This window comes from Haliaeetus albicilla, chromosome 2, assembly GCF_947461875.1.
Source record: "Haliaeetus albicilla chromosome 2, bHalAlb1.1, whole genome shotgun sequence".
In the NCBI taxonomy this organism is placed as follows: Eukaryota; Metazoa; Chordata; class Aves; order Accipitriformes; family Accipitridae; genus Haliaeetus; species Haliaeetus albicilla.
Genome location: NC_091484.1, coordinates 9,543,352 through 9,567,404, shown reverse-complemented (window position 1 = coordinate 9,567,404; position 24,053 = coordinate 9,543,352). Strand labels below are relative to the sequence as shown.

Here is a 24,053-nt window from a genome sequence, read left to right as displayed (position 1 = left end):
GCCCCGCCCCGCCCCGCCCCCGCCGCTGGCCGCTGGCTCGGCGGCGCGGCAGGTGCCAGGAGCCGCCGCGGCTCCGCCCACTCCCCCCTGTCTGAGGGCGGAGGCGTCGGGGCGGCAGGAGCCGGCGGAGCGGCCGCGGTTGCCGGGGGGCAGTTGGCTTCGGTCCGCGCCGCTCGCCATCCCCTTCCGCCTCTCTCCCCCCTTCCCGCAGCGCGCTCGGGGGCACCCGGGGGAGAGAAAGAGAGAGAGAGAGGGGGGAGAGGAGACACCGACCCTCCGGCGGCATGAACCGGCCTCACCGCGGGGCTGCGGGCAGCCGGGGCCTGGGCACCATGGAGGTGAAGAGTAAGGTGGGTGCTGGCCCCCGCGCCTGAGGGCCGCGGGCGGCGGTGAGGCGGGGAAGAGAGCCGGCCTGGCCCGGCCTTGCCCTGCGGGGGCGTCTGGTGGTAGCGTCGCTGTGGAGAAGAGCGGTGAGAAGCGGGGGAGGGCGGCGGAGGGGACGGGAGGCAGGGAGAGCTGCTGACTCACCTGCCGGAGGTGGCACCGGGGGCGAGGGGCCGGCGTCCGCCGGTGCACGGCCCCGGTGTCGCTTGGGAGCCCCGCAGGCCGCCGGGCTGAGGGAGGCGGCGGTGGTCGCCGGGCTGCGGCTGGCGACGGGCTCCCTTCCCCGGCTGCCGGACCCCGCGCCAGCCGGCTGCCCCCGCTGTCCTCGGGCTGCGGGGCTGTTGGAAGGGTTCGGTGGTGGTGTCGCTTACTGGGCGCGCTGACTGCGGCGGCGGGTGGGAATACAGTATTTTTGAAGAGTTTTACGAAAACAGGTTAGTGGAGTTGACCCCTTAGTTTCTGCGTAGGCTAAAAAACCTGCGGAGGGGTAGATGTTCGGGATATCTGGGCCAAAAGATACTTGGGAGTTAGGATTCAAACTCCAAAACCTGTTCTTTGTCTGAATTAGAAAAAGAGTACATTCGTTTAACTTAGCGACCGTTTTTGTACTTTTTTTGTGTGTGTTTAGCTTAACGACTATGTGTTTCTGTACTTTTTTTTGGTGGGGTAGAGCATAGCTTGTGTTACTTGGTAGCGGTAAGCCCTGGCTAACTTACCTGAAAGTAGAGCTTGCCATCTTTTAGAGGCTATCTGAGGATTTTACGCTGGCAATTGTTTTATGAGTGCGTATCCATATGTTACGGCTTATACCAACAGTTTCTTGTTATCAAAGGTTTGCACAATTCTGTAAATTCTCTCATAGGTGTATCTGCATCTGTTCTTCCTATTGTTATTTTTTTCATGTGCTGGTTAGACAGTCTTGCTGACAAAAACTTGATGTTCTGAAAGAAATTAGATTTTTGTTCTGGTTTGGACTTGTAGTATTTTGTTGACATGTCATTCTGCAGTTAACAGCTGTAGAAGTGTTGGATGTGCAGTATTAGGTGGAGTGTCAACCTATTAGTTAAATGTGTAACTTGAGTTAAAATCCCCTTTTCATTGTCTAAGCAAATTGCAAGCCTACCTACATGGGAATGTATTTCTTCCATTGGTAGAAAAATGTCTCTTGTAGGCTTTTTTAAACTGGTCTACAGTGTGTTGTCTATATTCTGTGCCTTCCTTTCCTGCTTATCAAGTGTTACAGCAGCAGTATAGGTGAAGTAGTCATGACTTGTGGTGTTGGGTGGGTTTTTTTAAGGATAACATAGTGCTGAAACTTCTAGAAAACTTATGGTTGGTCTCTAGCTTGAGTGATGATGATTTTCTTTGAAGTGTTAAATTAACTTTCATGTGGACAAAACCAGAAAGCACAGGAATAGCTCGTAGCTATGATTTCAAATACTTGTTAAGCATAGCTGTTACTATGGTTGGTGAAGTCTTTTTTTATTTATGTTCTTGCAAGATTTAAAACAATCCATACAATGTGTTTATAAACAAAATACTTGTTGCCTCAGCTCAGAACTCTAGGCTTACTGTTCCCCCACTGTGTGTGTTTCCTTGATTTAAAATACATCTAGAGATCGCCTGTGTGATGTGTTCTTTTGGTCTTTGTACAGAGAAGTGTAGAAGTTCTAATGAATAGGGACTGTCTCTTAAGTGCATATTATGAAGCAGGTTTCAAGGCATTCCTAGAACTACTTGTTGCTAATGCATTATTTAACAGCACCTTGATTTAATATAGCATAGGAGTCATCTTCCTTTTATGAAAAGAATAAATTCTAAAGAGAAAGAAAAAAGGCTTGTGTGGGAGGCAGAAGGGACCGTTACTGTGGAGTGGTCTAGGCTTTGAAGGCTAATCAGTGATGTACAGCTCTTTATTTAGATACTCCAAATCAATAATTGTGTCCCAACTGACAAAAGCTGGGCCAGCACAGCCCAACTGTAGTTGCAGTTATATGAGCAAAATCCTTTTGTTAGTCTAGTTTATTCAATTTGGGTAACTGGTCTGAACTTGCCCTGGGGAATCCCCATAGTATATTAATTCCAGTTAGCTCTTCTTCTTGTCATAGAAAATAAAACTTTATACCCCAAACTAGAGTTCCTGGTGATGGTATGAAAACCCCAAAATAAAATTCTAGTTCTCTAGATATAAAATTTAGGTCTGTCTGTCCCCTTATGACTTAGAATAGTAATTTTCTTCAGAATGAAATCCAATATGCTGATAAGACAGATATGGTTACTGTAGTCCATGTTCTATTGTTGCTGGAGGCTTACAGTATAGCAGCAGTATGCTGTGTTACAGAGGACTTAAAGATGTTTCTCATAAGTAAGTCTTACTTAAGTGAGTATCTCTAGCAACTTCTGGCTGACATAGCTGGTACTGTGTTTTCCCAGATGAGTTACCAGTGTAACAGCATGCATTTGTAAAGAGCTCAGGTGGCAAGAAGCCTTCTCTTCTTAAGTTAGTCTCTTCCAATCTTTCATCTCCTCTAAACTTCTATTTAATCGAATGGAGCACAACATTTGACATAAAATGAAAACATTTCAGGGGGTCAAAATAAACTATGAAATTGCAGTTTTACTTTTGTCTTTTATTTGCTTTATAATAATATTGAGCATATGGCAAACTGTGTTAGGAAACAATGGCCACATTATTGGTCTCTTGGTGTTTGCACCAACTATGTATAAAGCAGCGTGGAAAAAGTGAAAATTAAACATTTGAAAATCTGGCCCTTTGTATGCTTGCTGCAATAAGATTTATCATTAACTCCAAATTGACAGTAAGGTTGTTGGCTTTTTAAACTTTTATTACTGAATTATGTTTAAACTATGTAGTCTTTCGAAGCCAAACAATTGAAATTGATGCAGTGTGTGGACAATTCCTGTGGCATTCATACTTCACATAGCTGAAGAAAGATATGAGACACAGGATAAAGTCTTTAGCTGACGTCATGATTAAGTGTGCTGCTTCTGATGTGATGGGAGTTCCTCCTGCAGGCTTGTCTTTGCTTTGCTTGTAAGCAGGTATGAATCATCCCTTATGCCTTATTGTTAGTTAATGTAACTGTAATTGGAGTATTTCTAGAAGAGGAAAGTTCCCAGATAATTCCTTTATTTGAAACTTTCAGAGGAAGGTAGGGTGTTGGAAGGTGTAGCTTGTTTTGCTATGCTGTGTTTGAGTTAGCACGGAGTTAATGTGCCAACAACGGGGTCCTTGTCTCCTTGTTTTCATTCCTTTGTTTGTATGTGAGAACTCTAAAGCTTTTATTCTCCGAAAGCTTGTAATCAAGTGTGAGATAATGGTTGGTCTGGAGGCTTGGTAATAAAGTGCACCTTCACATCTACTGTGTGTAACACATACCCAAGTATGTGATACTGAGGCTCAAACTTTCAGTCAGTGAGTGTTTTGTTCCATGTGCCCTTCTGTTCTGCTTAAAACTAAACTTGCTAAAGAAATTATGTTCACTGTAGGTCAGCAATAGAATTCACAAAAAATGCCACCCATTGACTTTCTTCTAATTTTTAATGATTAGTTTATTACCCTTTTAATTCAAACACAAGCTGGTCTGCTTTTAGTAACCTGGCTGCTTCTATCTCTTATTTCCTTTTAGCATCTTTGGTATGTTGTGTCTGCCTGATATGGAGGTTTTGGAGTAATTTTTTTATCCAATATTCTGTTTCTTTTGGGTCCTGCCCGTGCTGGGCAGAACACTAACTTTACCAGTTATGCATGCTAAAATTACAATTTGTCTAGACTACATCAAATGCTTACTCTTTTATTTGCACCTGGTTTAGTCTTATGCCTACCACCACTGAATCATTGCTAGCATTGTTTTTAATAAGTGTTTGTTATATAGATGATTTAGGAGACTGAAGCTCGAGTGGAGTAGGGAGCTGGATTTTTTTTGTTGAGTGATCATACCAACTAAATGGAAATCCTACTGCTGACAGTAAAGTGTCAGTGATTAAACAGTTTTTTGCGTATCTTCTGAATCTTGTCTCTTTTATACCCTGGATACAACCACATTTTAAAAGACTATGCGATTGAGATTTGAGTCTTGATCATGCAGGGAAATCTTCTGAATGTTCTTAAGGAGTAGTGGCTGGTTGCCTCCTTCATATATCTCTTTAGGTAAGAGCAGAATTGACTGAGATCAGCTCACTAAAGCTTTACTGCACATAGTTTGTACTGAAAAGCAGCAGACGTTCTTTGTAGCCTTCAGGTCCAAGTGTTTGTTTCATTTCTTGTCCAAACTGCGAATCCAAAAAATACTCAGTCATGCGTAGGCTAACCATAGCTGCGTAACAATCTATACATACTGTTCTAAAGTGCACTGAAATTTGTTTGAAAAAGTTCCAGGTAGTCACATACCATAGGAGGTTAATCATCATCTTGTTTTTGAGCCACCAACATCAATGCTGGGTATGAATTCTGTCCCTTACCAAGAGCATGGCTGTTTCATAAGCATGTAAGAATCTGCAATTATTCTTGCTCTAGTTTGTCACTTTAATGTTAAACTCCTGTATTAGTGAATGCTTTGACCTAAACGGAACAATGAAAACAACTTTTGCATGTTCAAAAGTACATGTTTTATCAAGATCAAAAATACTTATAACTTGGGGGGGGACGGGGCCTAAACCAGTTTAAACCGACCTTTTTATGCCACTTCAAAATTATTGGTGGTAGTTTTTAGTGCACTTTCAATTCCATGACATTTCTGGTTTAACATTCAAATCATTCTATTGCTTGAGCATGTTAGACTTCCATATTAATGATGTAAGATATATTTTGTTGTAGTTTGGAGCAGAATTTCGACGATTTTCTCTGGAGAGATCCAAACCTGGAAAGTTTGAGGAGTTCTATGGATTATTGCAGCATGTGCACAAGATACCAAATGTTGATGTTCTAGTGGGATATACGGACATTCATGGAGACCTGCTGCCTATCAATAATGATGACAATTATCATAAAGCAGTTTCCACAGCCAATCCTCTACTCAGGATTTTTATTCAGAGAAAAGGTAAGTGCACTTGAAATCTGTGAATCATCTGTTTATCCAGTTTTACTGCGTTGCAGTAAACAGTGTGACGTATGGAGGAAAAAACCCTTCAGTCCTATTTCATCATGTTGAATTCCATAATAATTATGGATCATTAAAGGTATTCACAACTCATCTTTCTTGCAAGAGCTTCCTCAGGCAACCTATTTATACCTTGTGCTTTTTTGCTTGTTTTTACTTCAGTTAGATAAAGTCAAGTTAAATCTCTAGCAAATGCTTCTTTCTGGTTTTGTGTAAACAAATGAAAATAAACTTTGAACCTCTAGGGTTTTCTGCTCTGTATGTTGGATGCCTTTCACTTAAAATTCCGATCTTGATCAGACAAGAAGAGAGGCCATTACAGGCTGGAAAGGAATCTTGAAAGTCTTATTACACGAAGTATTAAATGTCAGTATAAATTAAAGACTGACTTTGTAATATGCTACTCTTATCACACTTTTCTAATAAAACATTCTGAAACTTTCAAAATGACAAGCTTATTTCAGTTAGCAAACCTCAAATGTGAGTGCTGCTCAGTTTGTTGGTTTGCCTTTAAAAATAGCATGTGTTCTAAGCAAAAAATTCTGGTTGTCTTTTTCTAGTGTCTACTTTTGTTCATGAAGGAAAAAAAAATTGAAGTTGTATTTGTTCATGTTCAGGAGATCATGTTCAGTGTATGGAACTGAAGGGGAAGGGGTAGTGATGTGATTTGCAATTGTGTTAATCCAGAGAAGTCAAGAAAACTTAATTTCTGTAATTGTTGGTTTTCTTCTTACTTGCATACTGGTGTGAGTATGCACGCATTGTGTGTGTATGTATATGAACACATGCATGTGTGATTCCTGTCATAATGGGGCAGTCAAGTGATTCAACTGATCTTTGAATAGCAGGCAGACTGCCTCTTGCTTTGCTGTTTTATAGAGATGTGCACTGTTTCTGGTTGTTGCTAAGACAGGCTTATTTTTGTTAGAAAATACTTGGGCATCGGAAGCTTTTATCAACTTTCCCACTCCAAAAAATGAATAAGGTCCACAACAGCCTGATTAAAAACCCCAATATTCAAAAACAGTGTGTCTGCTTGCCAGCTACTGTGTTGCTGGCAAAATGTGTTTGTTTTGTTTGTGTTGAGGATAGTATAGTCTATCTAGTAAGGCCTATGTTTTCAGTCCTGAATTGCCAAAGGAATGAACTATTTGCTCTAATAGAACCTAGAGGTAGAAAAGGTCTATGATTCCATTTAATCTCCTACAGTAGCCATATGACGAGAACAGATAAGCCACTTTGTCAGCCTGGGATTATTGAGTTTATATTTTAACACCATATGTTTTTAGATTGTTACTAGTGTTACATGTTTAATGCTGACTGTTACTAGTGTTACACTCGTAGCACCTTATACCTTCATTGTACCTTTATTTAAAGCATGATGGATTATTTCTTATTACTCTACTATGAGGAATTGATAATAGAATTGATACACTGCACAGAACTAGAAATAACATTAGCCCACTCAGCTTTTCCTGCTAATCAATTATTGGCATGATAAACTTATGTAGAAAGTATCAGTTGTCATAATGTTCCCTTTGAGACTAGTCTTCTGGCTGTAGTGTTTTAGGGAAAAAAGAACCCAGGCTGGCATCTGAGTCCAGCACTTCCAGCACTGTGTTTTGTTCTGAATGGTTGCAACCACTTTGATTACTTCTGTTGATTAAATTGAGGCTTTGATTCCATATGGTAGCATCTTTGCCATATATAGAACAGAGGTTTGTTTGACTGAAAATAAGGAAATAACTTGATTCTGTATTTTATTTGGGATAATTTGCCTGTAACTAAAGTTGAATTGCAGGTGTTAGAGATGTGCTGTAATTTGTGCAGCATAATTTGTTTAGGTGTGATTAATCCAATTGCACAGATCTTTATTGGCTGTACCTCTGAAATTGAAAATCAAATGTCTGAACAAATACCTGCTGTTGGTCGGGCAGCTTTGATCTGTGTTGGAACTATAGTAAGTGACACAAGTTACTTTTGCACCTGCAAGGCTTCTTGTGGCTTTTGTACATTCTCTTAAATCACTGGAAAAATTTCTGAGGGTTTTCTAATGGAACTCTGCCTTTTTTGTATTTCCAGCAATAATAGTTGGGAATTTAAGATCTTTGGCAAAAAGCCACTGTGGGGAAGAGAGAAAGTTTTTGCTGTCTTAAGAGACAGGAAGTTTTATTATACTGTCTTACCTATTTAGAAGCTACATGCAATTTGTGGAAAGCTAACATAAGGTATGAGCAGAGTACAATAAAATCCAGGGTAAATAGTATTAACTTCTTAGTATATTGCATCCAAGGAACACCTTAAGGAGTTGAAATGGGAGCAACAAGATGCTTTTGCAATGTTATTAATACGTGACAATTGTAATAATGTGATTCTGAAATTTCAGAAGTTTTGTTATGCCAGAGTAAGCACTCTTTCTGTTCTGTTTGATTTTGACTCCTGATTTATGAAAGCTAGAAAGTTGTCTGTCCTAAGCATTTATGTGTATTCGTTAATGTGGTAAGAAACCTAGAGATCCTGTAATGAAATGAAACCAAATCACATTATTCCTCTTAGACTCTTCTAATTGTATTTCACTAAATTACTTTAAAATATTTTAAACTGCTCCAGTGCTAAATCTAAACTGGACCTTCATAGTGCACAAGTCAAGAATGGCTATCAGTTTGTGGAAAACAGTTGCTTATTGGAATTTCATTCTGCAGTTTAACAGATTAACAGGTACTGTTGACATATGGAATTTAAAGGTTAAAGTGATGTATCATGATTAAATCCAGATGTATGGGAGTCGCTTTGTCTGTGAGAAAAATCTTGCTGAAGATAAAAGAGGGGGGGGGGGGGATGACACATAGTCCGCACAGACCCTGAAGGGCGGTTCGATGTGGGGGACTTTGCATTGTAAATACAAGAATAATAGAGATGATAACTTAATAAAAAATACATTTCATTATAATGTCCCTAAAACTCAACTTGCGGGATATTAAATTACAATATACAACTCATGCAAGTCCTCCATGTACATGGCTATATGTAGTAAAAAGTGGGTTCTTTGGTTAATTCATTTGTGCCTCTTGAGATAGACTTTTTCATTCAGAAGCTTTATTTTAGTGAAAACTAAGAGGAGTTGGCTTTTTAAACAGCTCTCTATGGAATATCCTAGCTACTCTGAGTCCTCTTCCTAAAAACATAAGTTAGTTTCCTAAAACCATGTTTTGTTATAACTTGTGACTAAAGAGACAAGATTTGTTGGGGCTTATTTAAAAAAATGCTAAATTGTGTCTATATTCAAATGTACTAATGGTTCGGGGGTTCTGAAAATTCTGAAAATGAGGGGTAACTATGTTGCATTGCAATTGGATCAGGAAAACATTTAAAACATGTTTTGAACAATGTTAAATTGAAACCAGATTTGGCATTTGTGGGCTCTTGTTTTAGATTTCATGTAATAAGTAAACACAGATTGGTGCCACCTTGAGCTTGAAACTGGTGGGGGAAAAATCATTCTTGCACTGTGTGGACGTGGACGTTCTCCTTAACACTATCTGTAGTTAACACCTTGTCCTTTGGCTTTATGCCAAAATATTTTCTGCTGCAGCTTTAAACTGATTAGCTAGGTGCCAGAACAAAGATGCTTTTGTACTTGAGAGTATTGCTTCAGAAAATTTGTTTAGCAGTGGAAGAGAGGTTAAACAGAGTCATGCTGCTTAGCTGAGATTTGCAGAGATGAGTTTTTATCAACCTTTCACTATTTCTTTTTTCCCACAAATTACATAACTTTAGCTGTATATCTTAAGGTTTGTGCTACTTTGGGGTTTTTAGACTAAGACTAGTTACAATGCAAAACAACTATCTTCTGGTGCTCTATAGTTTCTTAAATGTTTTGACATATGACTTGCAATTTTGGGATGCTTTTACTTCAATATGTCATGATAAGAAGCAAGTTTCTAAAAGCAAAAGCACCAGTTCAGTGTTAAGATTTGTGATTGTATATGTCTTCTGAAAGACTTTTAAAGTTCATGTCTCTTCCAGTAAATGTTTTTTAATCTTAGTTTTTGTTTAAAAAGCCCTTTTGAATCTGTTCATTCACATACAGATATATTGACATAATATTTCTTTCAAAGCCAGTCCTTTTGCAACTGATCTTCATGTTTCTTTACTAACTGAGAAATTTGATTTGGACAAAAGTTTTAAGCCTTATCAGCTGGTAGTTGTGGGAAGGCAGGTTGGGTGATGATTTTTGTGAACTCGCTGTTCTTGTCAGGGAAGGAAGTTGTGAAAAGCCATGTGAATAGTTCTAGGTCTAACTGTTGGGTAAAGAGCACAAACTTACTGTGATCATTTGCAGGACACAATAAATCTACTTCTTGGATGTAATAAATATGTATATGTTTGTGTAGTACATGCCAAATTCACCATGTAGGCACAGAAGGCCTGAATGGCAGGAAAGGGATCCTGCCTGGTATGTGGCCTGCTATGCAGGTGAAGAAGCTTTACAGCCCCCTGTGACAAGCTGGTAATGTCAAATATGATACACATTTGATATGACAATGTGTAAAATGCCAGATACTCTGTCTGATTCTTTGACAAGAATCTAAATGTGTGCGCTTTGAATTTAAGGAAGAAAAAAAAACCCCAAACTGAATACCTTTTAAAGTTGCAATGCATGTGGAAGAGCACTTGTAAGACAATCAATTCTGACAATGTTTTGATAGCCTGTTTTCTTATGTACTGTTTCTAAACCAACTCTTGTAATGAAAGCAGTAGAAACCTAGTGCTTCACTGGTACAAAGATATAAATAAAATATATAAATTAGTACCTATATCCTAGAGTTTTCACCAGCAACTTGCACTTTAGCACAAATAAATTGTGCATGTGCAATTTTCCTATCTTATTTAGATGAGCTTACTCTTAAAAAAAAAAAGCATAATATGGCTTAAGCTCTGAACAATATGGAACTAATCAGCCGAAATGCTTCCAACTTACTCATTGGCTCTCTGGAGAACTTCCCAAAGAACAGAGCTCTTCTGGAGCAATGCAGTGTTAAATGTCTGGAAACATGTGTCACCACTACAAACAAAAAAAGTGAAGCTTTTTAAATGAGGCAAAATGACACTTCTTGTCCACACAATATCTCTCTGGTCCTTGGAATACTTTAGTCTTGTTGAATTTACCATTGATTGTGCAGCCGTAAAACTAGAGTTCTAAAGTATCAGACATCTACACTACTTAGACATGCACTGCACAAAAAAAGTTTTTACGTAGTTTTTGATACCACTAAGATGCCTACCAGCTGCTGGTGGGGAAGGGGAAAAATCCATAACCTAAAAAAATAACCTTTGCACTCATTAACATTCTTAATTCTCATATTCAAGTAACTGTTGTCTATTGTTTGTCTAAAATCTTCACCTATACTATCACTTTTCTTGCTGTCATTGTGTTACTTTGTATTCAACACTAAAAGATATTTAAAGCAAGGTCCTTCTGTCTAGTATCTTATTTCACAATTGCCCTTTCCAAGTTGTTTTGTAAGTGATTGTAGTTCCAAATAAAAAAAGAGAAGCTATTGCAACTCATTGAATTGCAAAAATCCTCCCAATGTAACGACCTGATGTCTAACTTAAAACTGGTTGGATGGGTTGTCAGTAGAGATAAGGGCAAAACTTCTCACACTTTTTTCTTTGATCATAAATTTGAAGCAAACATTAAAAGAATTGTTCCATGTTGTCTGAAAAATCAGCATGTTAGTCTTCAGCAATGGAGTACAGGATTTTTAATGGCTGATCTTCAGTCAGTTAGATATCCCAAAATGCATTTTACAGAGAAAATGGTAAGTTTGCGTTTGTGGATGTGTGTTATGCTCCAGGCATAGTCCACCTGTTATATGCTTTGGTTTGGGCAGTTGGATTGGTTTTTTTAATCAACTCACTTTTCAATACAACTGACAACACTCTTAGGCATCTGAAGAACAGATTTTAGGCTATTTCTGAAGTTTTCTTGCTTGATGTTGACATCTAATGTTATTTTAATTTAATCTTAAAACTTTTTTCTCCTTAACTTCTTTTGCTGAAGAACAATAGTAATTCCATGCTTTTCTGAGAGAACCTTTCAGATGTCACAATAAAATAAAAATTATTTCCTGTATTCGCAATCGTCTGATGTTCTCAAGCATAGCTAGTGTAGATTCTTGTGTTTGCTTTTACTTTCCTACTCTTCCTTGTACAATTCCTAGAATTATAGAACAGCCCAGGTTGGAAGGAGCCTCAAAAGATCATCTGACCCAACCTTTTATGGGAAAGGGAGCCTAGATGAGATTATCTAGCACCCTGTCCAATTGCATCTTGAAAACCTCTAGTGATGAAGACTCCACTGCGTTCCTGTGGAGGTTCTTCTAGTGATGGATTGTTCTCACTGGAAAAAAAAAAAAAAAAAAAAAAAAAAGACTGACTTACATTGAGATGAAACCTTTCGCAGTACAACGTGTAGCCATTGCCCTGTCTTCTCCATGGGTCTTTGTCCTCTTGGCAGCCACCCTTTAAGTACTGGAATGAAAATAACTGTGGCGTGGTTCCCCCAGGCTTTTTCTTTTTCAGAGAGAAAACACCTTACTCCTTCAGTCTTTCCTCATAGGGCAAGTTCTCCAGCCCTTTGATCGTATTCGTGGCCTTCCTTTGGACCCTTTCCAGTCTGTCTACGTCTTTCTTGAATTGTGAGGACCAGCACTGGACACAGTACTCCAGGTGCAGCCTGACAAGTGCTGAGTAGTGGGTTGATCACATCTCTATCTCTGCTAGTGATGCCCCTGCAGATGCAGCCCAGGGATCCAGTTTGCCTTTGCTACAGCAGCACACTGCTGAATCGTGTTCAGCTTGTCCACCAGGACTCCCAGGTCCCTTTCAGCAGGCTGCTTCCCATCCACACAGATTACAGCCTGTACTGGGCTCTTTGGTTATCTTATCCCAGGTACAGGACTTTGCACTTGTCTTTGTTAAACTTCACACTGTTCTTACTGGCCCAGTCCTTGATTTAGCTTCACTTTTACTTGCTGATCCGAAGGTGTCAGGGAAGCAGATTTTGCAGAGGCTGTCTCAGTGAGTGAAATGGGAGAGAAAAGTCCCTAGGGTGCTGTCAATATGCCCCCTCTCACATGAAGTGAGAGCAGTGTGGGTTGTCTGTGCTAAATTAACACATGAGGAAGAATTTGTGTTAGTGCTGCCTTTGTTCTTTTAGTAACTCCAGTCTGGATGGAAAGATGGCCAAATCTGAGAAACAGCAGAAGTAAAAATTAACTATGCAAGGTGGATATAATATTCTACAGAGGTATCCATGTCCTCCCAAAGTAACTGAGATTTGTCACAAAAGCAACTCCAGAGTATAGTATGGCTGTGTAGACTTAGCTGTCTTCAGAAATAGTTCCCGTTTGTGTCAAATTGTTGAACAACTTTATCTGTAAACTTTACTCTAATGCAAAAGATGTTCTGTCTTTAGCAAACAGCTCTGTCTCCCTTAAGGTATGATTATTTTTTTAAACAAAAAAAAAAAAATTAAGAAATTTGAATGAGGTCATCATCGGGACACTTTTTTAACCATGTTGATGAACTATTTTATTACTATTGTGTACACACAACGTATGAGTTTATAATAAATCCCTTTGGGTTTTTTGTGGGCTAATTTAAATTTGTTTCTTTTCCTATTGCCCTTTATCTTTTAGAATACTAAGTCCAAGGCTGCCTTAGTAGACCTATCTTTTTATTCTTAAAAAACTCTTCTTGTTTTCAGCAGCCCTAATGTTTGGGGAAGGGAGGAGTTAGTATTACGTGCTGGAATAGTGTTGGACTATTGTTTCAGAACTACTTTCTCTGTTCTGTTTTGCTTAAAGCATCTGAAGAGTCCAAATATAACTGGTACATGTCCATATATCTTCATCTTACCCTAGGAAAAAAAATTTTCTGGCTTACCGATTCTCATGGTGTACTTTTTTCATCAGTAATTGACAGCTTTCTGGAAATTTCACACTAGGATAGCATTTCCACAGTTATTTCAATTCACAGATTGAAATGTATACCAATTCTTTAACTTTCTTGGTTGTACCAATGGCATCTTAATGTGATAATACAAAGAAATCCTAACTTCTCTGAGTCCCAGGGTTAGTGCAAAGCAGTTCTGCTTTATTTTTTTTTATCCACTGCAGGGAAAAAAAATAAATCTATGCAACATTGCAAAAATACAAGTGTAAAATCTGAGGAAGCTCAGATCTGAATGTGTTTTGGTTCATTGTTTTTGGAGAGTTACTGCATATTAAAAAGAAAAATGGAAGCTTCCTTTGGTAAATAGGCATTTCAGACATCAGAATTGCTTCCGCAGAACATGTTTTTTCTTCCATTAGAAGTATTTGTATGACTTGCATATGTTTTCTTTTTTAAAATTCTAAGCCATTTGCATACTTCTGTATCAAATTGTGGCAGTTACAGCATTGCTTGTATGAACAGTTTTGCTTGAAGTAATTGTATGCAGGATCTCTTTGTTTCTGCTCCACAGCCATTTTACCTACATTGCATGGGGGCAGGGAAGAGAGTGCAGAATGGAATAAGCTTTCTGGAGTTTGAATCCAGGTCACTTGGCTAGCTTCCAGGAACTAGGCAATAATAGGCACACTGGCTGCTTTCCCTTTTTCATTCTTTCTTTTCCAATGATCTGAAACCTGAGGAGAGAAAACTAACAAGTGGAATTACTCTGAATAAAATGTTTCTAGGAATGTACTCACTCTTTCCATTCTAACCTTTCTCTCAAGCAGCCATAGTTCTTTGTGTCTCTACTGCTGCTAACTTGCTTTAATTTTTTTGTGTACTATCTTTCCTTCGGTAGAAGGAAACCAAAAGTATTACAAACTTTGATGAATCTCATAACATTAAAGCTTTTGTTTCATGTGTAGAGAGAAATGTTTCTACTGTAGCAAGCCAGAAACCTAGATTAGATATTTCATTCTGGTAACCTAAAACATGATAGCAATGCGATATGGACCACGTATAAAGTGATCTAATCATCAATGTGCTATGTCTTACAGAAGATGCAGACTACAGTGCCTTTGGTACGGATACTATGACAAGGAAGAAAAATGTCTTATCAAATGTGTTACGTCCAGATAATCACAAGAAGAAACCACACATTGTCATTAGCATGCCACAAGACTTCAGACCAGTGTCTTCTATTATAGATGTAGATATTCTTCCCGAAACCCATCGTAGGGTACGACTTTACAAATACGGAACTGACAAACCCCTTGGATTCTATATACGAGATGGCTCTAGTGTCAGAGTAACACCACATGGATTAGAGAAAGTTCCGGGGATTTTCATATCGAGGCTTGTCCCCGGAGGTCTGGCTCAAAGCACAGGCTTACTGGCTGTCAATGATGAAGTACTGGAGGTGAATGGAATAGAGGTTTCAGGAAAAAGCCTTGATCAGGTTACAGACATGATGATTGCAAACAGCCGTAACCTGATCATTACAGTAAGACCAGCAAATCAGAGAAATAATGTTGTGAGGAACAGTCGGACTTCTGGCAGCTCTGGTCAGTCTACTGAATCTAGCCTTCCAAGTAGCACACCAAATATTTTAGCAAGTTTCTTGCAAGGAGAAGAGGAGAGTGATGAAGAGGACATTATTATTGAAGATAGTGGTGAGCCACAGCAGATTCCAAAAGCCGCACCTACCAGCGAAAGCCTAGAATCGTTGACGCAAATGGAACTCCTTCACGAGTCAACGCAAAATGGATTCCTTCCTTCCAATGAGATGAACCTGAATCATTCAGCAGGCAGCATTAGCATGGAATATGAAGTACAAGATCCAGACCATAAGTCGTTAGAAGAAGATGGAACTATAATAACACTATGAAATTACATTGGTGTACTTTGTATTAAGTAAGGATGCCATACATGTTTTAATTTGGCTTAATATGTAATACATTTTATACCTCTCCATCTACTGAGCACTGCAGTTAGATTAGAAGGAAGGAAAAAAGTAAATACAAGAAGTTCAAAATTATGTAAGTTGACTAACTTCAGTTAATTCTGCACTTGAATGTAAATACTTCACAAAGATGGAAGATAATTGATAAATGACTGAAATTGGATGAGGCAAATTTAAATTGAAAATGAAGGATAGCTAAGAGATGGCTGTGAGCTTTCTTTTAAAGGTACTTGATTTTTATTATATTTTTTTTAAAATGCAGAATACTACTGGTTCTATAGAAGTAAACTTCCATTATTGTGTGAGGTTGACTATCTAATGTACTGTGGTTTCATGTTCATCTGAAGTGCTGCTTACATGTGATGGAGCTGCTTTAGCCACTTCATTCCTGTTCTGGGCTGCTGTTTAGCTGGTAGAGCTGTTTGTGTGGCTCTGTGTATGAGGAAACCGAAAAACAAGCAGGAGGTGGGGTGGGAAGAGATGTTGGTAGTTGGTCCAGTTTCCTGACTGACATATTGAGCAACAGGAATATATGATAGTGGTCAGCAACTTGACAATGGTCAGGGTTTGAAGGTGGGGTCTTCTGAAGTTGACTGTTCCTTTGTAAGTGAATGTGCAACCACAGGTTCATTAGTTATGCACCTTTACTATTTTTAATGGCCAGGTAAGCTTACTTTTAATGACGATGACTTTGAAATTCAAATGTGAAAGTCTTAACACTTACGCATCAAAGACCTGTTCTCATTTTAGTTTGTAATATTTAAGGATATCATTGTATTTAGTTGCTAATCCCAGTAAATTTCAAAGAAATCAAATGTTAACTTAATGCTATGGAAATAAAATAACATAATCTGTTAAAATCGCAGTCCTAGTAGAGGCTGTAAAGGTTTCTACTAACAAAAGTTTGTTGTAATGAGTTTGAATTATGTAAAAAGTGACTTTCTTCAAACCTGAACAAGTTAGAACAGCTTAAATTAAATCCCTGGGTTTAAAAAAAGTTTTAAATCAGAATAAGGCTTTACTAGAACTTGCTTGAGCCATGTGATATTAAATTATTCATTATAATGAACTAAACTGTAAATGCTGATCTTCTTACATACCACTGGCTGGGTGTTTAGAGTGTTACAAAGTTGCTATATGTAAAACAAAATACTGTTGACAAGTCCTGATACTGCAAGTGCTAAGTATGCATGTAATCAGCTGCAAACTTACTAGAAGAATTGCAAGGAGAGGCTTCTAGCATTATTTTCCCCTTTCCCCTTTTAGTTGTCTCCTGCTTTACCACTTTGGCACTCAGTTCCCAGCCTGACCCTTCTCTGGGAACGTAAGTTGTGGCAGGAAGATGAGATGGGGACTAATAGGATTGGGGAGAAGGATGGATGGAGCTTCTCACCAGGGATCCAGTAGTCTATGTCAGCCTCTGAGAAAGAGGTAGGATGCTACCAGTTCTGTACTGTGGTACTGTGCTTACCAGAGCCAGTAGTCTAGGTTCTTGGAAGCATGTTCTTTCTACCCTATGGGGAGATATGATGAGCAGGAAAGGAGACTAACCCCCTTTTTTTCCCCCTCAGTCTATCTTGAGGAACCATCTACCTCTGGTAACTTTACTAACAAGAGACTAGCTGTGAGTTTAATGCTAAGGCATCTGTAAAAGTCTTTATAGGATATCAGAGGCTAAAACTGTTATTTAAGATTTTTTTTTTGTAATGATGTAAACAAAATTGCTTCAGAAATTACTGCTGTTTAATTTTACTAAATGCAAATTTTAAATTCGTATCTGATGAGCAGTAGTATTTTCAAGCCTTCAATACCATTGGAGTTCAAGTCTCATAGATGTCAAGAAAGGTATTCGTGTTCCTTTTCATTTATGGAGAGTTAGCAATAACAGACAATGGCACTCTGCAAATACAAGTTAGAGTTCTGCTTCATTTGATTTATTTATGGTTTCTTCAGTGTGCATACGGAGAGGCCCTGGTACCTTTTCCAACATGAACAAGAATTTTGAAGTGTTTTACTTATTTTGCTAATAATTATTAAAAATGAAGTAACTACATCCACTTAGTGTGAAATGAGGAAAATAAATGTTCATTCTGCAACATGTAGACTTTGAATATACATGTTTTCTGTAAGTGCTGCTCTACACTTCCTTTATTTAAGGAAGATTGTTTACTTTAAAATGTCTTTTTTTCCTTTATCAAAACACTTTCCTTCCTGTATGAAATCATCAGTGGAGGGTGACTTTCATTTATTATGCTAGTTTGCACTTCTGTGCCTTTTGTTTACTTGAATGTATTGTGAATAATCAAAGGAATAAAGGCACTTGGATGAGAAATGAGGTCCACAGATACAGAAAATGAACTGGTAGTGCACTTAATACAGGTGTAATGTTTTCATTCAGTGGAAATACATTATGGGACTAATGTGGTACATTAGTATTTTGCAGCTTGGATAATAGTTTTGAGCTATTAACTTACACAGGAGGGTTGAGTCTGAGAATGCTAGTGTTGCAAGGTAACTTATTGCTTAGGTATAAACACCCAAGGTTAGTGTGCTGCCAAACACTGTGTTACCTGATCTGTACTTATAACAGATGCATGAATATTTTGAATATATATGCCAGTATTAAGGACTTGTAGCAATTTAACTAGGGTCCTACTCTAAATTGCATGAGAATTCATCTCTTGGGACCTTTCCTGCAAACTGATTAATCTAAATGTGAGAGAATATTCTTTTTGACACACATCATGTTCTGTTTTACAGAAATTTGGTAACGTGTAGTAAAACAAAGCATTTGGGACTTGATAAAAACATTAAAGAATAAACTTAAAAATGTTTTTTTGAAACTGTGTATTTACAGTTACAATGACAGACTGCACAGCATGCAATTGCTTAATGCTGCAGTTACCATAAAGTTTCTAAAGTTCTTCCATATCTTACTAATGCGTACACTGTTAATTATGAAATATTTTTAAATTGTTACTTCAGGATAATCAATGGTTGATTATGAGTAGCTAAACTTAATTTTATATATAAATGATACTGGGGTTCAGTATAAGGTTTTTTAATAGTGCTGATATTGTTAGCCTTTCATTCACTACCTCCTAAATTTTTAACATCTTTACAATTTTCTCCCTGGAAGAAAATACTTAAAGGCTTGACTGTTTTATATAGATTTTATCTTTAGCTAAAAAAAAAAATAAATAAAAAATCCAAAATTGATAGTGAGGATGTGACGCATGATTGACAATATTACGCTGCTATTAATGTAATCTTTGTGTATTAAGTATCCTGTATATGTAAATTGTATTTTCAATCCAGATTTTATAAATTAATTTATAAGTATCCAAATTATTTCAAAATGGAATGAAAAACTAAAATTCCTTTGACTAGTGTTACATGTTGTGTACATGCACAGTGGGGGTACAAGTCATTCCTTACTTGTGACTGGGAGATTTAAGTGCACCTTAATAGGAAAAAGAACAAATTCTTAATAGAATTAAGATGCATTTACTTTGAAGTTCTGCTATGGTACTGGATAAGTCAAGCCTAACTGTGAATCATATTTTTTTTTCCACAGCTGAATTAAATTTAGGACAATGTTCTCACAAGCTGTCTTTAACATGTGTATTTTTGTGAATATTATGTATTTTCTAATTAAATTCTACTTGCAATGTGATTTTTACATGAATGAACTTGTTTAAAATGTCAAATATCAGTATTTTTCTTACAACTTTAATGTATAATGTACATTGGTATCTCACTGAATGAAGATTGATTTTACAAAATCAAGCTAGATGTAGTTGTATATTAGTCTTATATTTTTACAGACAGGAATAATAAATGGATATAGAAATAAAATGGTTTTTTCTCAATTACTTTGTCAGATAAGTAAAAATGAGGAAGAATGTATCTTCCTGTTCTCAAGTGTGAAAGTAGATGGGCTTTTTTTTTTCTTGGGCAGCTAAGTGGGTTCTGTTTTCATAGCAGTCTTAAACATTTGCCTGCACATGGAAAGTATGCAAGGGTTCAAACATTTGTCCCTCACTTCTGTTGACTAACCTGTGATGTGCTTATTCCTACAGTAGCTGCAAATAATCAATCTTCATTGTATCGCTTGCCTGAGGACTCCTCATAGTAAAGTTTAGGTCATGAGGCCAGGGAGATGGTTCCTCATCCTCCATCACTTTTGTCAAGTGCTGCTGGTGATGTGGATGTTTTTACCGTTACTGTAAGTATTTTGTATAGCTGTCTGTATTAAAGTTTTAACGTGAACCCATTCCACTTGCAAATGTTTTCTCCCATATCTAATGCCTTGGAAGCCCTTGTAAACATTTACCTAGTGACAAAAGACTTGAGTTTTGTTTAGCCCTTTTGTGTAGGGCCTTAGTGACTGCTGGTCTTGGGGCCAATCATATGACTTCTATTCTGTACCTTCCTTCATATACGCATGACTAGTTTCATTTTATGGTTCAGTACTTTTCATACTTGCCTACGTAGCTATGGGGAGGTGACAAAAAGACTGAGAACAGCATTACAGTATCTTAATACTGGTATGCAGCTGAGAGAACCCAGTCCATTTCATCTGTGCACTTGAGTCTGAATGTCTTGTAGCTGGAAGAAATATCTTTACTTTGCACAGATCCTGACAGCTCACCCCTTCCCTAAAGAAATGCTGAAATTGGTATGGTATTCTTGAAATAGTGTGAGCTTTAAAAACTCATCCTGCCTGTATTAAAATTCAGCTGTAGTATTTTTCTAACTTCAGGACTTCTATCCAAGTGAGGCTCTGAAAATGGGAGAGATTTCCAGATTACTGACTCTTCTTTAACCTGTGAGTTGTTGTGGGAGCAAGTAACTTTCTAATATTGCAGATGAAGTTTTTCAAGTATTGGATATTTTGAATAAAGTAGATATGAAAAATGAGGAGCAAAATCTGAAGGATTGCAGATGTACTGCAAGATTAGACAATAAAATGGCAAACAACTTGATGTAGATTTTGTGCATGTGTGGGGAAAAAAAAATGTGTCTTAATTTTGCATATGTAATACTGAATGCCAAGCGGCCTTGCATCTCAGGAGCCTGTCCTGGGCTATGATAGTTCAGTGAAAACATCAGCCCCATACTTGCTAGCATAAAGAACCAAACTATGTTAGGAAAGGAGTAAAAGACAAAACTGATAACATAATGTTACTGTATAAAACCATGGTTCAGAAATGCTTTTAATATAGTGTGCAGTTCTAATTGCTTATTTTCAGAAAGGATACCAGACTGGAAAAAAAGTAATGTCATCTGCATTATAGGATGTTTTTAGTATAACAAAACTGAGTAGTAGAGGACCGATCAGCCTGAAAAAGATTGCAAAAACCAATAATGCTGTGTGTAAACAGTTTTGTATGAGGAAATTAAGTATCAATAGATGGATTGAAAAAGTGCAACTGAATATAATTTCCACTTACCAGCTTTGAGTTATTTGATTCATAGTGAATTTTATCTCCCTAAGAAGCCATTTTTAAGGAGGTCAAAAATACATTGAATCTAGAGGACACTAATTCATGTAAGGTATACTTCCACAGAATTAGTCTGGTGTTGACCCGAACTCTCTGCAAGTGCATCTCCTCCAGTGTCCCTTGGCTTGGGACGGACACCAAGTGTGGGGGGTACTTTCACTAAGGCAGGATGCGGTCTTTCCAGCTAGAGTTCAGACTGTTTAGCTCGACTGTCGGTATCCATTAATGTTTCTGTGCCTTCTAGCAGGCTTCTGTGTATGAGAGAATTTGTCCTAAGTAAAATCCACCAAGAATCAAGGGGGTAGGTTATTGCAGGAGCAAAGACTAAGGAACATGTCCTCAGGAATGCATATATCTATGAGGATAAAGTAAGCTTGATGGGGCACTTTAGGCTGGACAAGAACTGAGAGAGTAGATTAATGCTAACTGACCTAGACTGAACCTGCAGTGGAGGTGCAGTACAGAAGCTAATCTGGGACACTTTAAGGGAATGAGAATAAAATGCATACTCATGCAGGTCAGCAACAGTATTTCTACAAAACACTGTAATACGTACTGGTAGCTTTCCTAAACTAAGAAACTAATTGTAAAGGAAGACTGTAACTTTCCCTACTGCTGCCTCCTTGAGGAAGGAATGCGACTTTTAAATACCATGCAATGACATCTGTCCTTTAAATGCCATCAGTACTTAACTTTTTCAAGGTGATGAGCTCTTAATAAGGTGTTAGGACTTCTGTTATTTTATGAAATTGAAAATTCATGTATGGTTGCAGATACAAAGACTTTCTGGGATTTTAGTAAGTAATCAATTGAAAATCCTCCTCTCCTTGGTACACCACCAAGAAAAAGATTTAGACTAGTGCTAAATATCCATTTGAAGTTTTCTTGTTATCTTAAAACTAGCTGTGACATTCTAGTTTCAGACTTGCCTGAATTACTTCTGAGGAATATGGGTTTCTTGCAATACAAGTATCAATATTCAGATAATATTATGTAGTAGTTGCAGGTAATGCTAGAGAGTAATAATCAGCTTCAAGGTAGCTTCAGAAATGGCTTCCAATACTAACATGAGGAAAAATGTGTTGGACTGTTAACAATATTGTTCTTGGATGCTGTAGAAGTATGCAAGAAATGGTACAGCTGGTTCTTGGAGAGGTGAGATTGTAGCCAAGCTTTAAGAATTCAGACTCCTTGTGCAGCTATGATAGATGGCTTGTGTACTTTCCCTCTCAAACAGGAGATAAATTTGTCTCTGAGGACTTAATGTAGTATGCTTGATTTTAAAAGTGCTTTGGAAATACAAAGCACAAAGCGATTTGAAGAAGTGCTGTGCTATTTAACCAGCATTTCTTACTACAGCAATTTAGAAGTGTTGCTAATAAGATATAATTTCCTGTCTTTCCAATTAACATTCCTTTCTACTTGAGCTACCATTTTATGACCTGATAGTATAAGGAAATACCTTGCATTTCATCACCATGAAAGACTTGTATCAGGCTCTGTGATGTTACATTTAAGAAAGTATATAATATTGGCCCCACATTTACTTCCACAGGAGAACATGGTTCTTTTTTTTCTGTGGTGCAATGACTTCTTCAGAATGCTTTCTTTTGAGTGCCTGGTAATACCTAGTTACAGATAGGGCTTTTTTTTCTTTTTTTTTTTTTTGTAGTCACAGATGCAATGGCAAGGCTCAGAAAAAAGGAACAGAGTTTGATGGACAGATGAGAACAGCAGATGATGTGAAAGGAGCTAGAGAAGGTAGGGACATCATCCAGTGCAGGGGTTCATGCTTGTATAAAAGACATTTTATTGGTGTGGTTAAAACAGACATAGCTGATGTGTATCATAATCTGGCATGTCTACATTGGTTCTGAAAATAAGTGCCCAATTATTCACAGCTGCAAAACAAAATGGACATAAGAGTAAAAAGTAAGAAGCGAATAGGAGATACGCTAAGGAAGGAGGTAAGAGCCGCAGCATATTGCAGAAAGGAATGCTTAATTTTGCAATAGCCAAAAGTTTGTCTATTATATTAAGCAGTATAAGCTGGTCAAATAAAAGATACTATCTCTACATGCAAGCCTGGCTTCTTTCTTTAGACCCTTATAGCTGTAACAATAGCCTCTAGGCATAGAAAGGGTATTCCTGTTGTGAGACACTGGAATTCCTACAAGGCCTTTCCTTTTTTTGTTTTGCTGCTTTGGTATTGTTCTGGACATTGTGGACCTCATAAAAAAAAAAGTGACGTTCTCATCTTTCTGTTGAAGGATGCAAAGGATTTGGAATTCTTAAAACCCTGAGGCAAAAGTATTGAATATATAAACCTAGATTTCTCTGACTTTCTGAATGGTATATAAGGTTATATAAAATGCTCGGACTTGTAATTCAGAAATTTTAAATCCTAATAGCTCAAATCCCCTAATAACCTTGTTATTAAGTCTGCCCTTCATATTCTTTGTCCTATGCTGTAAAATGAGAAAAGTAGATAAATTTTGAAAACTTATGAATAAATGAGCTAAAACTTAATGCAAAAAAAAACACTTGCAAAAGACAATTTGGGTGTTTTATTAAACATTGAAATTCTATTAACTGTCTTTCAAAAATACTTCATGTGGTTAGTAACTGGGCCTGTGTAATGTAGAAAAATTGATTTTTTTGAGTCATCCTGCAAAGTTAGTATCTTGAAAAAATGAAGTAGTTCAACATGTGGCTTTCCTTGTATTTTGACTGTGCTTTATACTGATAAACTGTTGGGATAGTGAAGATGGAGAGATTATCCTAACATTACAGCTGAGGCGCAGAGATCACAAAGCCATTTGGTCATAGAAACAGAAATACAATGCATGATCTGTTCTTTTTAGCACTATTTTCTCTTGAGAGGTTTCCTCTACAGTAAATAATTCATACCAGTGCTAAAGCTCACATGGATGGCATAGTCTGTATGAAATAATCGGGAGGAATCTTAAGTTGGTGTTACACTTTTAAAACACCTAAATTACTCCGCCTGGCTCCTTGTGTTTCTTCTAAACATACCTCTTCATGCTCTTCCTCCCATGATAGATAACTTAGTTTTGT

The 24,053-nt window shown here is 37.7% G+C and overlaps 1 protein-coding gene across 1 annotated transcript; it reads left to right on the top strand.

Moving 5' to 3' along the window:
- On the top strand, positions 1–23,051 carry PARD6B (par-6 family cell polarity regulator beta). Its single transcript, XM_069805419.1, has 3 exons — positions 1–350; positions 5,222–5,444; positions 14,564–23,051. Exons 1-3 carry the CDS (start codon positions 285–287, stop codon positions 15,391–15,393), a joined length of 1,119 nt encoding a protein of 372 aa, XP_069661520.1. The 5' UTR covers positions 1–284; the 3' UTR covers positions 15,394–23,051.
- The last annotated feature ends 1,002 nt before the right edge of the window (positions 23,052–24,053 follow it).

Excerpts from the sequence above, each read along its gene's own strand:
- PARD6B (XM_069805419.1), top strand. The coding sequence starts at position 285 with ATGAACCGGCCTCACCGCGGGGCTGCGGGCAGCCGGGGCCTGGGCACC. Across the intron at positions 351-5,221 it reads CCATGGAGGTGAAGAGTAAG|TTTGGAGCAGAATTTCGACG; the intron begins GTGGGTGCTGGC and ends ATTTTGTTGTAG. Across the intron at positions 5,445-14,563 it reads GATTTTTATTCAGAGAAAAG|AAGATGCAGACTACAGTGCC; the intron begins GTAAGTGCACTT and ends TATGTCTTACAG.